This window comes from Falco punctatus (assembly GCF_963210335.1).
Source record: "Falco punctatus genome assembly, chromosome: 5".
NCBI lineage: Eukaryota > Metazoa > Chordata > Aves > Falconiformes > Falconidae > Falco > Falco punctatus.
This window is the reverse complement of record NC_137584.1, coordinates 59,577,633-59,593,874: the sequence shown is the minus strand read 5'-3', so window position 1 is coordinate 59,593,874 and position 16,242 is coordinate 59,577,633. Positions and strand designations below refer to the sequence as shown.

General features: G+C 37.1%; 2 protein-coding genes across 13 annotated transcripts in view; one reads left to right on the top strand and one right to left on the bottom strand.

The window, feature by feature from the left end:
* Positions 1-16,242, bottom strand: part of TRDN (triadin) — a 251,596-nt gene that overhangs the window by 82,842 nt on the left and 152,512 nt on the right. For 11 of the 12 annotated variants that reach the window (XM_080389939.1, XM_080389943.1, XM_080389945.1 and 8 more), the window contains 5 exons: positions 12,396-12,428; positions 12,262-12,294; positions 11,032-11,058; positions 4,306-4,371; positions 1,328-1,351 (listed from right to left, as the gene is read on the bottom strand). In XM_080389939.1, the coding sequence (XP_080246065.1) occupies positions 1,328-1,351; positions 4,306-4,371; positions 11,032-11,058; positions 12,262-12,294; positions 12,396-12,428 (183 nt within the window). The remainder of the gene's footprint in view (positions 1-1,327; positions 1,352-4,305; positions 4,372-11,031; positions 11,059-12,261; positions 12,295-12,395; positions 12,429-16,242) is intronic. The other variant, XM_080389944.1, reaches the window with a different exon arrangement.
* CLVS2 (clavesin 2) overlaps positions 1-16,242 on the top strand; it is a 242,221-nt gene that overhangs the window by 202,343 nt on the left and 23,636 nt on the right. The gene's annotated exons all lie outside the window — the stretch shown is intronic.

Genomic DNA, 16,242 nt, shown 5'->3' with positions numbered 1-16,242 from the left:
CACCACATCCCAGATATCTGCTTCAGAAGCTACCTCTGCTCTCCTGCTTCTGCCTTCAGGTTTTGTACTCACCAGTTTATGATTCAGTCACTAACTTTCCAAATGAGAAAAAAACCCAGTGTACTGCAGATGTCTGTGAAGCATATACAGTGGAATTAAGTATCTCTAATAGTCCTAATAAAAAGTCAACACCAATTTTTAAATACTAAGTTAATGACAGAGATCTGTGCTAACACAAAACTCAGTGAGAAGACTGAAAAACTTGTCTTTCTGTGCTCATGAATTACAAAAATTTCTCAAGAGAATTTCCATGTTCAGTGCAATGGTCTCTACAACCAAAAAACAAGAGAATGGAGGACATACAACTTTTTTTTTGTGTATGATTCACAATTCAAATAAAGATTTTTGATTAATACAAGAATACAAGTAACACAGCTAAATACTACACTTTTACGCCTTTACAAAAATAAATATTTTAATGCACAATAGAAACCCTTTACTTTCAGGTTCCTGCCTGTAGGAACACAAATAGAGTTGTGTTGTGCACCTCCATTATTAAGAGCATAGTTACCCAATGTTACTCCAATGATGCATTTGGAAAAAAAAAAATTAAATAGTTCTGAACTGAAAGCTTAAGTCATTAGTGACAAAGCTTGAAGTCCTACCTGGCTCCCAAACACAGAAACCTTTAGCAAGGTGTTTCAGAGATAGTTGTCACCTCCAGGAGAAAAAATGGCTTTTAGGATGGTATGGCATGTGACACACATGCTGCTGCTGAATTTAAAAAACAACCCAGGACTGACCTGGAAGGGGAAAATTAAAGTCCAAATAAACACCAGACGTATTCTGTAGGACTGAACTTGCTGAGGTCTGTTAGACAGTCTGCCGTAACTGCAAAATGACTTGTAGCACAGATCTCATGACAAGAGCCTAGTGTTACTTGCTCTGTACTGATTTGCAGTGTTAAGCTCATACTGACATCAGAATACATAACTGAGACCTGTAGCAGGTGTGGAGAGAATTTTGTGTGTAAAATAATAAATATAAGCTTTATAAATAGCTTTTTTGTGATGACATTACACAAGTGTCTTCCTTTTTTCAAGGAAGAATACACAGTACTGGGGTGAAACTGGCTTAGACAGACTAGAATATCTCAACATATCCATTATTACTATTATCTTCTTTGTTCTATTAGTTCTAGTCTGTCTAATCAACCATAACCTGTAATTCTGACTAGCAGCAGGAGCTTTTATAAAGTTTGGGGTTTATTTTCATTGACATTGCTTTATCAGTTATGGGGAGAAGCAATATGTAAAACTGTACTTACTTCCTTGTTTCATCTTTGGTTTATCTAAGGAAAAACAAGAGAAGGAAAGCAAAAGTGAAAAGAGGAAAGAGAAAGGAAATATTAGAATACATGTTCATATAGGAAATTATTTTTAATACAATCAGCTAATGCAAATATATCTAAATATATATTGTCTCTAAGTGCTTAAATATATCTTGAAAGTGATTTCCTCTCCATTGTTGCATGATTTCTGTGTATATGAAAAAAGTTTATCGTTCCCACCTAATACCTTGGAGACATGCAACAAGACCATTAAAAAACCCAGCCTCATATGACCTCCTTATCTGATGGTAATTAACTCCTTTTGTAGTACTGTTGGATATCACAAGAAAAAATCTTTTTTTTTTTCCTCATTTAAGTAATAATTCTCCATTGCCTTAATAATAGGGAGTAGCTCCTTGGCAACCATCTGACATATGTTTATGTCTTTTTTTTTTTTTTTAAATAGGACAAAGAGTTAAATTACTGTCTTCTTCTAGATATTTCTGGCAGTTCTTTGCCTTCTTGCTCTCCTTTTAACAGTTTAAAATGTTACTTGCAACTTTGCTTTACTACTAATAAAAGATAAGTGAACTGACATGTTGCTACAACCTTTTAGTTCATTTCCAGACCATGGGGATTTGAGGTCAAAGCTGCAATAACATGTTTGATCACTAAAACCTTTAGGTTTGAAACAATGAAGCTATGTCTTGTTTGCTATAGAAATAAAGCCACCAACACTCCAGATTTTCTGCAAATTTCCTTATATTTAGTTTTTTTCTTAAATTGCAAATCCTAATTTTGACAAGGTCTGAATCCCTCTACTTTTTGACATGTATTCTGATGTACAACAGCTAGCAGAGCAAATGATTTCATCTCTCAGTCTAAAAGGCTCAAACATCCTTCTCAGTTCAAAAACTACTTCCAGGTCATTTCATACTCACACTCATTAAGAGATTCGGCACCTCTCCTCAGATTTTCCAGATACCTGGAATCGGTGAATTAGGTGCAGGTTTCACTCAAAACATAACTCAGAGCTGCTTTCATCACCTTGTATTTTACTCTTCCATGAGAAATATAAACGCAGGCTAATACTGAACAAACTTCCTGAAATTTTCTTTTGGCTCATTTGTCTTTGAGTAATCAATGTGTTGGGAGTAACTCTATACATGTAGCGTACAGAAATGAGAAGCAGAGGCAATTGCTGTCTGAAAGTGTTTATGTTTGCTTCTGTGCAGCAGAGGAATGGAGGTGCTGCCAGTGCCTGGAAGGAGCTGCAGAAATAGTCGCAACAGACATTACACATTGCTCTATTCCTTTAGCTTGCAGAAACTAGATGGCTGCTGGCATGGGGAGATAGTGCTTGCTGCTGCTGACTGCTGTCTTGGGAAACACTTTGTCCCTCTTTCGAGCCCCCTGGGTATCACAACCGGTGGTTTAGGAATCCCTGCTCAATGCCAGCCATGTGAAACTATGGTGTGTACTGCTCAGTCTGTGCTCTTTAGGGCACAGTTAAAATATTTTGCAGATGAAGGCTCATCTAATGGTGGCACATTGTGGAAGGGACAAATCTTACAGCAAACAGAACTTCATTGCTGCATGAGATAGCCAAATGGAAAGGAAGCAGTGCAGATGGCTGGGAAAACACTTGTGTGGCAATGGGAAATGGTGTTGAGATACCCAGACTAACAATGACTGAAATCTAGGCCAAGGCCCACCTAATTATAACATTTTCCATGACAGCTAACAAGCAGCTGACAGCTGCTGCAGGGTGCCTGTGCTGGCTTGGGTAATGCTGAGTAAAGCAGGAGCTGAGAAACTGGAGAAAAGAAAGAGATAATATCCCAACTGACCAAAGCTACATTAATAAATGTCTTACACCTTATTCTAAAGTTTACTGGCAAGTTTGGAAAAACTCCAGTGTAATAGGACTGAAAATGCCAAATTCATCATCCCAGCTCTAATTGTCAATCTGAGCATGAGTAAACATAAAAATCACCTTGGTAGAGAGTTAGTAACAAAACACAAGAGATTAGGATATGTATTGTACAAAGGAAGTCAGGGCTGAGAAGCTTTAGGAATTTATGCCAGCATTTTACTACTTTGCTCCTTACGGCACTAGCCTAAAAAAGCATGGATTGCTTTTAACAAATGTGCAAGAAGCAAGTATGCAGGATATAATGCCGAAAGTAAAAGTTATAATAAATACAAGTGTATCTAATGGGAAAAGGCACATCTTTGTCTAGATGCTTTAAGGCTCCAATCCTTTTCATGTTCACCATCATCACCCAATGTCTTGAGTTTTGTTTTAGCCTGGGTGTACACTGTCCCTTGATATTCTTGCTTGGGAAATTGAATGTAGACTTTGTTACCTTCTGAACTATGTGCCCAACACATGCAGCTGTCATATCCTTTCTTCTGGTGTTCCCACTTCCAGACATTCCTACTCATGCCTCATTCATACCAATTCTAAGCTTTTTGCAAAAAACATCTACATGTTCTGATCTCAAGAGCTTTTGAGTTTCTCTGCAGTAGACCTTCATGGCTCTTCATGGGGCTAATGTTTCATTTGGGATAAGAAAGGCAGCTCAGCTACCTTGAGGGAGCCTCCACTCCTTTACCTCGTTGCAAGTCACTCTCTAAGACTGAATAGTAAAGGCTGATCCCTGCCCAGGCTACAGGGGCAGGAAGCCTCTTGCAAGATTTGTGGGATCCAAAGTCCCAGCACAGGACCTTTAAGCTGAAGTGGGCAGCTTATTCACCTGAAGCTTTTTGTGGGGTTGCAGTTTTGTGGAAGTGGAACAAAGCTAGATTCCCAGTGGAAATTCCCTGTTGCTCTGATAAAAACAGCAGAGCCTTGACAAACACTAGCAGTGCAATGGATTTAAATGTTGTTGTCATCCAGCTGTCTGGATCTGAGGTTTTTGTTTTTATGCCATTGTCTTTTAAAAGAGAGAATGCCAACATTGTTTTTTTACCTTGCTCTGCTGCCTTTTCTTGTTGCCTTGCTCTTGTTGCTTTTTCTTCCTTCTTTTCAAGTACAGCTGCAAAAGAAAGATAAGGTTTAAGTAAGATTTCTAGTCAGAAGTGTTGCTTCAACAGAAAAAGCTTTTCTTGAATCCTTACAGATGACTTTGAGGCAAGTGATTTGCAACCATGAGATACCTACCCTGCACACACACACTTCACACACCCCCTAATACATGACTACATAGTCAGTATTTCTTACCTATCTTAAAAAGAAAAAAGGAAAAGCAAACAGGAACTATTTACTTTCTGAAAATAAATGGCAGCATTGTCTTCTAGATCTCAGGTGGAACAGAGACTAAACTGCAGTGCATATCACATAACTTAGGAGAGAGCAAAGCAAGCAGGTCTCTACTTCGCCCAGTCATGTGAGGGTTCCCCACACAGGTGTTGTTTTTTGTTTGCACCAGAAGAAACCTCCACTGCATCCCTGACACAGCAAAATACTTCCCCATATTCTTAATTTTAAGCATGTAGCTAGTCTCAGTAAGGATAGTGGGCCACAGCCAGACTGTATGTTATAGACACCAGACTTGGTCCTTGTGAATACTGTGATTTCTGCATGCAAGAGAGAAGAGTGAACCAGACCGTCTGTGCAGCAGGGCTACTAGACCTTTACGGATGCCACGCAAAACAGTTGTAACAACCCAGGTCAGGATATCTGGACATTATTGCGAGCTTCAGCTTGCATAGTTCCTAAATTCATTTGCACAGCTTGAGAGAAAAGAGACAGAGATTATTTGTTCATGGCTCCACACCAAGGATTAAATGATCTAAGAGGAGGATGCACAGGAAGGAACCCATCAGACTGGTCTCTTTGGAAACGTACATAAATATGGGGATTTTTTTTATATTTTCTGACAATTTACATGACAGGTTTGGCAATGTACAAGATTTCCTGTAGATTACTGAATATACTTAGAACAACATATATATTTTTTCATCTAATTGAATTATTCAGTGTTAAGTCTTGCAAATATGTAAGCATATTTGTTTAGCCGTAAATAGCACTGCCAACACTTTGCTTTTGTAAAATCAAGCTTTTGTAGCCATAATTTATAACTTTTATGCTGAATAAGAAGTGTTGCTTTAATTTAAAAAGGTATCATCTTACATTGTTTAAGACAAAAAATGTGACATTAAGAAACTAGGGTTCACTGTCATTGCCTTGTTTAAAAGTAGTGCAAAGACTAAACAATCAGCATAAATGGTAGGATGTAAAGCAGGTGGTGAAAATTAATTTACATCTGATAAGTATAGAAATGTCTTTGCAGCTGCAGTGTTATCAGCACATAACATACCCTCAGCTTCTTTTTTCAACTGTCAAGCACAGAAATGTTTTCAACACAATGTTTTATTACAGCAAATCACAGTTGTAAATTAAAAGCCTGGCTTCTAGAGCCAAGGTAAATACTGAAGATCATATTCTGTTATCATTATTTATGCTGAGAAATTCAGGGAATTCAAAGGACCTCCAAAGTGCCTCCAGGTGTGCTTGCTGCTCTTGGAGGGCTGTCCTGGTGGTCCCTCTGGGGCTAGGCTTGCAGTGCAGGGAGCAGGGAAGCCTCCTGAATGCATGATGGCCCAAAAAGGCCACCTAAGTCAGAAAGCTATAGCCTGTCTGCAACGTCTGTGAGTGGGCTGGAGGCCAAAAGAAGGATCTTCTGTTCCCAGCGGGAAACCTTTCCTGACATTCAGTGAAATGTCAGGTATGGACAGGTGAACTGCTTCACGCTGAGTGTGGTAGTCCAGCTCATTCGCATCAATCTCCCCCTTGCCGCTTGCCCTTTTTTATCCCAGGATGCTGTGGGGTGAGCATGTGTTTGTGAGCAAGCTCCATGAAAACAGTAAAATATTGCACCTCCGTACTTCAGTTACCTCAGGTAACTTTATTAAAGATAATCAGTTTGCCTGAAAATCAAGTTTAGGCTGAAACAATGACTGACTGGATCCACAGAAAAATCATATGTGAGTACTCCATTTCTATCCAAGTATCTAATTTTGTATTGATGTTATTGGACAGAAAGAAAGCTAAAGAGGAGCAAAGTCCCTTAATATTTATCACAAATCTTTGTTATTAACATCCATGTTAATTAGGCCTAGATCAGCAGGGCTACTTAAATCAGCAATAAACTAGACACCTATATGCCTGGATGAATCTGGGCATTGAGCCCTGCCACTGAGCAAACCAATACCACAGTGCCTCTAAAAATCTTACTGAAGTGGTCAACATCTTGAATAATAAGCTTATTTTAATATGGAAAAAAGTATATGAAAAGGGGCACCAGAAACCAATTCCATATGCATTCCAAAATGTATTTTTAACATTTAAAGCTGCAAAAGCAACTATGATAAGAGTAAAATGAACTGTTGAGAACTGTTGTTTTCTCTAAAGCATGTTTATCATTTTTAGCTAGAACAAGAAATTTTGGTTTATTTAATTTCTGAAAACAAGAATACTGATGGAATAAAAGATAAAAATATTTTCTGGATACTGAACCACAGGCTAGAAGAGCAACACAGCTTTTTGAGAAGATTGGGTATTCAGAGTCATCAAATTCATGTGGTGACAGTAGGCGATGAGTGCAGTTATGATGAAGGAACAAGCCATCCTTGAGAAGCATTGAGGTCGCTATTTAAAAATAACAACTAGTACTATTAATAGTATTGTGGTTATCAGTGCATTCACTAATGCTACGATGCTTCTGTGAGTGAGTGTTTGTAAAGAAGAACTTGCTGAGACAGATCAGAGCTTTAGCAACTTTTGGGAACTGTTAAGTAGCATCATCTGGACGTGGCAGGGTAGTATCTGGAAGGACAAACAGGACATTACATTATTCCCTTTGCTTTTTGAGAAGGGCAGTGCGAGCTACTTTGGTAAGGCTGAGAGGTCTTTCATCGTCAAGGTAATGGGTGTCACTTTAACAGTCTATAAATAAGAAACCTACACGCACAGACTCTCTGTTTGGAATAAGACTCCAAGAAAGGTTTTGGTTTATTTCTATTAGAACAGGGATAAGTTTTCTGAGTAGCTAAAGATTTCACCCCTTCCACTGAGCATTTTCAAAGTTCTTGCCGCTTCTGAATGGCAGCCTGAAAAATGATCTGTTTCTAAAAATTGGTCCCATTGCAGGTATTTCCAATTTGAAAAGCTGATCCTTTAGCCATATGACTTAAATAACATGGGTGTATCATAATGTCTTATAATTTTCTCCTCAGCAGAACATCAAGTATTAAAAAAACCAAAACCAACAACATCCACCCAGAAACCAAAACCAAAACCACCAAAAAACCCTGCCTGAAATAACACAAAATCAAATGAATGCACATAAACGTAACAGCTGAAATTTGTCAGGCATCTATATTTTCAGTAAATTATAATTTAAAAAATAGATTAAGTAAACGGAGTATGGACTGCCATTTATATTTTGTCATTTGACAACAAAATTCTTGACAACTTGGCATAATATAGATCAAATGGATGATTTTATGAATTTTTTTTCTCTGGTTCCATCATAAGCTCTTTGGAATCAAATGAGAGCAAGCTATGCAGATACTGTTTTGTGCTGAAAGTAGCCACGAGAGCAATTCATCAGTTAAATATTTCTGCAGTCTCAATAGTTGTAGGCTACAATCAAATTTGTCAGAATATTTTTATCCCAAAAGAGTCAGAAATATGCATTACAAAATGTCAGTGATTTTAAAGCTATCTTGAGATGTTTGCTCAGTGTGAAGGAAAGCTGAAAGAAATCACGCTGACGGAAGACAACAAACACTCACTGAACCCTGAGGTCAGGGGCAAGAGCTCTGGATTGTGACATCACTAATATAAAGAAATCATGAACCTAGAGAACTGTCTATTACGGTTTAGGAACTGTTCTGTTACATAGACAAACGAAAGAATTCCCTGCCATAGTGGCATTCCAGAATCTGTCGTGAGAAAAATGCAACAAAACTTCATATGACCTTGATAGTTTGTCAGAAGTACAAGCTAGTGGGAATGGCTCAGATCTCCTTCTATGCTAGCCGAGTAAATTTTTTAATTACCAAAGAAGAGAATTCCATCAAAAGCCTCACTTGTTTTCAGAACATGACTGTTTGCCTTGAATATATTTAAAAGTTTTAAAATTAGCCAATGGCTACTGAATGTTGGAAACCACACAGCATCCAGAGAGCTGATAAGCCTAAATGATTAATAGCAGAAAAATGGAAAACAAGTAAATAAGGAGCAGCAATAAAGAACAAACAAATGCAGACAGAAAAGCAATGATTTTGTTCAGACTTAGTAAAAGGTATAGCTATTAAACACCACTACAATTTGTCCATCACCTTAAAAAAATAGAATTAGAAGAAAATAATAGCATCCCTTTGTGATTATTACTAAGAGGCAAAAGGAATAGCTGTAATATTTTGATGTAAATATAATTTTCCTCCTGGAGTACAGACTATGTTTGAGTTTTAAAATTATCAACATAAAGTTACATTTAGATCACTTGTTAATTTCTGAAAATTTACTTGATAACAATTACTCTAGCAATAACATCAGCTATTTCTGCTTAATGGAGATTGGTGACTGATTAAAACAAAGTTGCTATTTAAACACAGGTTTAACATTAGGCTGACCCTATGGTAAAACTAAAATGGCTGAGACCAGCATTTTCAGCTGTGAGACTCTTTTGATAACAGAAATAACAAAATTATTCTTGCTTTATATAAGAGTAGCCTACAATTTCTATTTATCCTTAATGGCCTGTGAACTTCCTATAAATTGATTTCAAGTGCCCTTTAATTCAATAGCTCATAAGGAAGAGTTTGCTTCCATCCTGCAAAGTGCTGGAGGTATGATGAAGACCTATTACATATATAAATGTTTGCTTCTTATCTAAATAAATATGAAATACGGTATTCACTAGAAAAAATGAAGTTATTCACAGCAATAAAGCTTAGAAGTAAAAGCTCTGTAGTCTCAAAATCCTGGCTAATTCTGTTTGTAAATTTGACAAGTGACCCAAACAAAATAACTTTTAATAAAAGCATAGATCAGTGGGATTAAGAATTTCAAAAAGTATATGGTAACATTTCCCAGCAGTGGCCAAAGAAAACTTAAAGTTTGCAGAAAGTGACTTATCTCTGCAAGAAACAACTGGTTCAGTCCTTTTCAGACCCTGATGGACACAGGCTTGGCAGAAGTGTATTCACAGATGCTGAAATGTTGACTTCATATGCATACTACAGCATCATAGAAGAAATTATAATACATCAAAGAGATTTCCACAGAGGCTTCAAGCAATACGGGAAAGCTTTATTCAATCACCCATAGCAGCAAGACTACCTTTATTTTCAGTTTTGGCAGTCTACAATTTGCTAAAAATGCAAAAGCTTAACTCAACATACATTTTTTCCCCTTTTAGTTTCTGTGTTTTGTCTGGTGGGAGTATAAAAAGAACAAATGCCTAAATTACTCTGGCTTCTGTTTTGCTCAATACAATTAGCTGCAGAGCAATGACAGTGTTATGAATTTAGCCCATGGAGCAGGGAACTTAAAAGCATCCAATAAAGGGAATAATGTATCAGCTTTAATTTCCTTACATTAATCTCCAGAGCTGTGATTCTGCAACCTGTCCTCATGCTCCAGAAAAGCACTCTGCTGCCTTGCAATTCAGCCTTACTACTTGTGTCAATATTTACTGGTCAATGTGAATGAGGCTTCAGAGACAACTCTAAGGTAAAGGAAGATGCTTGAATGATAACAGGGTATTTAAACCCGGATATTCTCACTTCCCTGCCTTTGTCTTGTGGTGAACAGCTTGGAGACCACAACGAACAAGCCTGAGCAGTTGATACATGCAGTCACATTTGTTTGAAAAGGAATGTTTATAAAGCAAGGTGATTATTGATATGAATAAATAAGGACTGAGAGTGAAGTGCACTTTGTAACTTGCCTTTCCATTTTCCATTTGTGTCTAAGGCACAACTGACATCTATAGTGTTCTTGAAGGCAATTCAGAGCTAGCATCTTGCATTGTATATATTTAAAAAGCCAGACACTGACATGAACAATCAAATATTTGCCCACTTCAAACTTGAGCTCTTCCTTAATATTTCTCACCAGTCCCAGTTCCCTGTGCCTTCTGGAAAGGAGTAAGCTTTGGAGCAAGCACTGATGCTCCCACACTTCCCACTTTCTGCCAACAGCAGTTCTTGTGTTAAAGGAAGGCAAAACCTGTTCCACTGTACTTCCCTGTAAAATTTGCTGGACTCAGTAAAGAACACAACTGTTCAGTCATTGGGTTTGTGCTGCAGTGAGGCTGGCAAAAAAAGAACTGTCACTCTGTGTCAGGTCTCTATAGAGGATTGGTTATTTCTCCTTTCTGCCTTTCACAAAAAGCTTAAGGCCTGAGTTAGGGTTAGAAACTGAATTTGATGCAGTTGGAGAATTACAGTTTGTTAGTGTGTGGAGAACTTAGACTAAGACACCTGTTTTCTAGAAATGCTTTGAGGTGCTGCAAGGAAGGAGTCATTATAATTTAATAGCTCCACTTTTTTTTCTTTTTTTTTTTTTTTTTTTTTTTTTTTTTACGTGTTAGACCTGTTAGCAGTTTTGTCACAAGAAGCTTTTTCATTAACAGTAGAATTAACAGCATTCTCCCACTTCAATGTTAAAAACAGTTACCCACCTTTTGATTTCTGAGTTTCCACAGATGCTGTAAAATAAAAGAAAACATTCCAGGAAACAAATTTTGCAAATGCGTAATGAAGTTAAGATTGATTCTAACACCTCTTCCTTGGTCAATATGCTACCTATCTACGCAAAGCAGGCATTCATTTTTTTATGCAGCGAACTGACAAACACATATGTTGCTTGTTTGGACAGTCTCATCACAGATGACTAATTAACCTGCAGATTAAAAGCAATGGAAAACAAGGTCAAGAGGTAACTCATATGGAGCTTCAATAGCTCCACTGTTTTCAGTAATGAGTATGAGTAACGAAGAAGAGAGGAGGAGTAAAACCAGGTTTCAGAACAGGCGCATATCAAACATAGGCGGGGCATATGTGATAGAAATCCCCTTGCAACAACTACAGAAATTTGGGGAAGTATAGGATTTATTTTTGATTTGAGTTTAATGAAAACTCAAAGCACAGAGCTCTTCTAGTGTTGATACAGAGGAAGATCCAGCTTCAATTCTCCCTTGAACATATACTTTTTTTCAGTTTGTTTATTATTCTTCATAATTGCATTAACTAAATCCAAATGAATTGCACTACCACATTTCTCTTTCTTCATTATTCACACCTTCATTCTGAAGCACTGTGACAGGTTTCATGCTGTAGAAAAGGACAGATTCATTTTTCTATAAATTGACTGTCTACTGTAGGTAGTTTTTGCTCAGAATTTAAATCTGAGAAAATAGAGTCATCTGACGAATGAGTCATCAAGCTTGGCTGGAAATCTTTATGCTCTCCCAAACTTGGATAAATTGGAGAAATAGATTCCAGTCAGGGATAAGAAGAGCTCCCAGCTACGACAATAAAATGCATGGGTGCTTGGAACAAAACCAAACCAAACTGCACAGCCTACAGTTTTCCTTCCCTCCACACTCTGAAGCTCCTATTTTGTGTTTTGTTCTCCATTCATTTACTGTAACCTCCAAGCAGTCCCCCCTTCCTTGAAAAGATAAAGCTTTTAAAAGCCGAAATAAAAACATTCTCACCCTCATTGTTCTTAGCAACTTTTGATCAGATCTCAGTTTCAGAAGACCAAATGGCTGTGTGTAACTTTAATTAAACCAGCAAACCTTTATCTCTGCCCTCACTTTTTTTGTTCCTTTACCTAATCCTGTCTCAATTTAAAATCAAACCAGATAAATGGGACTCTAAAACTTACTGTCTTTCACAGGTCTTACCATGTACTTTTCCTTCTTTCTTTGCTGTTTTGGCTGTAAAAACAAACAAAAATCAAATATTGATTTCGTGACATGAATTAATTTAAAGCATTAGGAAAGTTGAAAAGTAAGACAAAAAGGGGAAGAATATTCACCAGTTTCTGTTCTTTTTTCTTTCTTGTGTGGTTCTGAAAAGAGAAAAAAATCAAGTATACTTCTTTCTTCTTGCAATGTTTTTTTTTTGTTGTTGTTGCTCTGGAAAATCATTTTTGTATGTTTCTAGCAGTGGTTGGATGTGACATATTCCTTTGGACTCACTTCAGGCAAGCCCTTCGCTACTTCCCTGCACGTCAAAATAAAACCTTTATAGATGTCCTCAGTGGTTTTCACACAGCTCAAACAGGGTCAGATTAGCTGTTATTAATGGACATCAAAGGATTTAACTCTAATAAAAAGGTGCTAAAAGGAAAGTCTAGAAACAGCGTGCATCAAAATATCTGCAGTTTTACTTCAGGGTAGTCTAAATGGAGGCCTCTCAACCACCTGTATGTGCCTTAGGACACTTGCGGTATGGTCCTTGCCTTTCTTCAGTGGAAAGACTGGAAAAGCAGCTGAGCATGTATTCCAGCCACAGGAGAAGGGGAGGGGGTCCTGGCCTCTTTTACAGAAATACACAGCGAGGGGGGAATCCGTAGCCCACAGGAGCAAATCGCCAAAACAGGATCTGGAACCTGAAGCTGAAAAACTTCATCCACCTAAACTCTGTACCCTCTGGCAAACTATGACTGGGATTTACGAATTTGTAATGGTAGTTTCTCTAACAGCTCTTTCTATCTTGCCAAGATCTGCTCTCAAGCCCCCTCAGGGAAGGAGTAGGTGGCCTACCAGGGGGAAGAGGCAGAGACTGAATGTGGCTTGGAAACTAAGTGTGATCTGCCAGCAAGGGCTGACGTTCACAGCAGCAAAAAATAGATAAGTTTTTGCTGTCTGCAGATGATGTCTGCAGATGCTTTTAAACCGCATGGGGAAAGGCTCTGCTGTGCAGGTTTGGATCCACACAGGAACATTACTTCAAGAGTATTTGGGTTGACTGATGACAACATAAAGGCAGTTTCTATTAGATACATGCTTGTGGCTTACCAGTATCTGATGATTATATTTTCTCCATGTTTGGTTTATAGAATATATATTTTATTAATGCTGTGGTATAGGGTTGAGGAATATTAATGTTTAAACAGTTTTCACTCTAAAATCAAGATGTAAAGTTCCATGTTCAAAGTGAATCTGAACGTTGTAACCTCACTAAAAGCAAGCCTATCCTTACATTTGAGCTATCCTGGAACTGAATAAGCAAAAAGGAACAAGAACTTTCAATATAAAATTGAATATGTTGATTAATAACATCAGTATGAGTATTATTCACATGAAATATTAACTCATAATCAATATTAATACTGAATGCACAGTGGACACTAAAAAAGGTATACTCCATGCAGAGCTATGAAAAAATAATGTATATTAAAAAAGGCAGGCTGATTTGAAATATGAAAAAAAAAACCCACAACTGCTAAGTTTTAAACAAAAGATGTCATTGCTCCACACTCCCACGGCCACTAAATCTGTATCAAGCAATACATGTAGTTCTATCTGAAATAAAAGAATTTTTCTCTGAGTTTTTTTAATCTATCCGAGGACCCAGCTTATATATAATTTAAAGGAAAATGTAGTTTCTAAAATGTAGTCTTACTCTGAGTTCTTAAAAAAAATACTAAAAATTAGATTTCGATTTTTCTGGTTTTACCAAATGTATTGATGGAATTTCATCACAATTTCATAAGCAAAATCTTTTAGCAAATCCAGACACATTAAAGCATCAAGACTAGCTGACTGAAATCAGGGACCTAGCTTTAATAGAGTTATATAAAGCACACTTTAATGTATTTATCATAGAACATATACACATTTAAAATATTATATGTGCTTTATAGTCACATTGTATATGAAAGGTGACATTCTGTGAAAATGGTCATGGAGCAGGTCAAAGCAATGAGCCAGGGATATGAGTTTCCTAGCAATATGGAAAAGTGATGGAGCTAGAGACTGAGCTGGCATTAAAGAGTTTATGGCCTGAATAAAACCTGTATTTTCTTAATGGCATCCTACCTTGGGTGGCATCCCTAGCACAAGTCAAGGAGGAGAAATACAGCAAGAAGTGAAATGAGAAATTTGGGACTCAGTAGTTTGGCTGTCTCTATGAGCTTAATCATAACAGCTGCAGCTTTGGTTCTGTGCAGCCCAAGTGCTCTTCAGAGTATCCAATTTCATATAGATATTTTAGGACTCATTCTGTGAAATGAATATTTTGATTGGTTTTGTGGGGTTTTCTGTTTTGCTATTGCTCAGGACAGCTTCCTGGAAACTGAAGAAAATGTAATTATAACCTCAGTGGTTCTGAGGCAATTATTTTTCCCTCTCATTCTATGATCTGTCAGCTCTCATGAGATCAGGGAACAGCATGACATTAACAACACTCAGCAAGTGTTTTTGCAAAGTATAAAATTTTCCATTTGTTTAACTTTATTTCCTGTTTTTCAAAACTGTAAACACTAAGGAAGTTCTATAGGGGTTCTTTTGTAACAGCTTTACTTCCAGAGCATATGAAATAAGATCCTTTCCTGTGAGATAAATGTAAAAAATGAATAACATAGGATATGACATCAAGGAATTCTGGGGAAATCTGGCAGGGTATGAAATTCCAGGTGATTCCTGCTCTGATATTTTAATGGAATGAACTGAAATTTTGTTACATGAGACATAAACTTCAGGAAAGGTCATACCTAGATCTTTCCTTTTTGCTACAAGTTATCATTGCTTGAGCTCAATGTCTTTATTTTTTTTGTTTGTTTTTACTAGAAGTACTTAGCATGACACTGAAAGGATATTGTCAACCATAGACATGTTAGGCATTTGCCATGACATTTGTTATTCTTTATATATTTAAACATTTTTGGGTTTATTGTGTTTTTATTTTATTTTTATTTTATACAATTGTGTTTTTATTCAGGCAAATTTTGCTGGCAATATATTATTTTTCTACCATGCATAGCACTGAGATTTGATTTAGTTTGACATTTCACCATCTTTATAAGCTCTGATGCTGCAAACAAATGGCTTTTCTTTTCTATGAAAATTGACAAAGTTATGTATAACATGCCCATAAAACCATAGAAATGTATTTTTTGTTTCATTACTAGTCACTTACTTCTAGACACTCCTGGGGTAGGTGGAAGACAAAAGAGAACTGGAACTTGCCTCTGCAGCTCTTCCCTAAGCCACAGTCTTCCCTAAAGCACAGTGCTGAGAAGCATCTAGGCTGGCACATTTGCTGTGGTGCACTTTAATCTTTACTACCAGGATGGACAGTCACAAACTGTGACCCTCCACCATCTGTCAGGAAAGAACAATCGATATCCTCTCCTAATTTGTACAGCTATGTGTTTACATATATGTGTGTTATCTCCTAATCCAGATAAAGCATTTATGCCTAAGAAGTGTTCAGAAAAATAAAAATTGTATATGGAATCACACAGATTGGGAAAACTTTAAATAAATGGTATTTGAAGTGGATCTGCTGTTCTGCAGTATACATATGTCAAATAACCAACACCATTCTGTTTGCACTCAGCAGCTGCATAAAAATGGTATTTTCTGTATTGTTTAATTGTTAACACAAGTATTTCAGTGAAGCGTGCTGTTGTCATACACCATGCAGTGTCTTGAATACTTAAATCCTTAAAGAGCAGAAAGTTAGCCTGGTCTTACAATCTTCTAATCTTTGTTTTATAGGCTATATGCCTGTCATTTCCTTTCTCAGACCTTCATATCATGTTAGTCAATTAAACTGAATGAGACAGGGTGGTATAGCCCTCCAAGATATCCTTTAATTAAGAATATTGTGAACACAAGCAGCTAGATACAGAAAGGATCCTGTTAGTGCCTTGT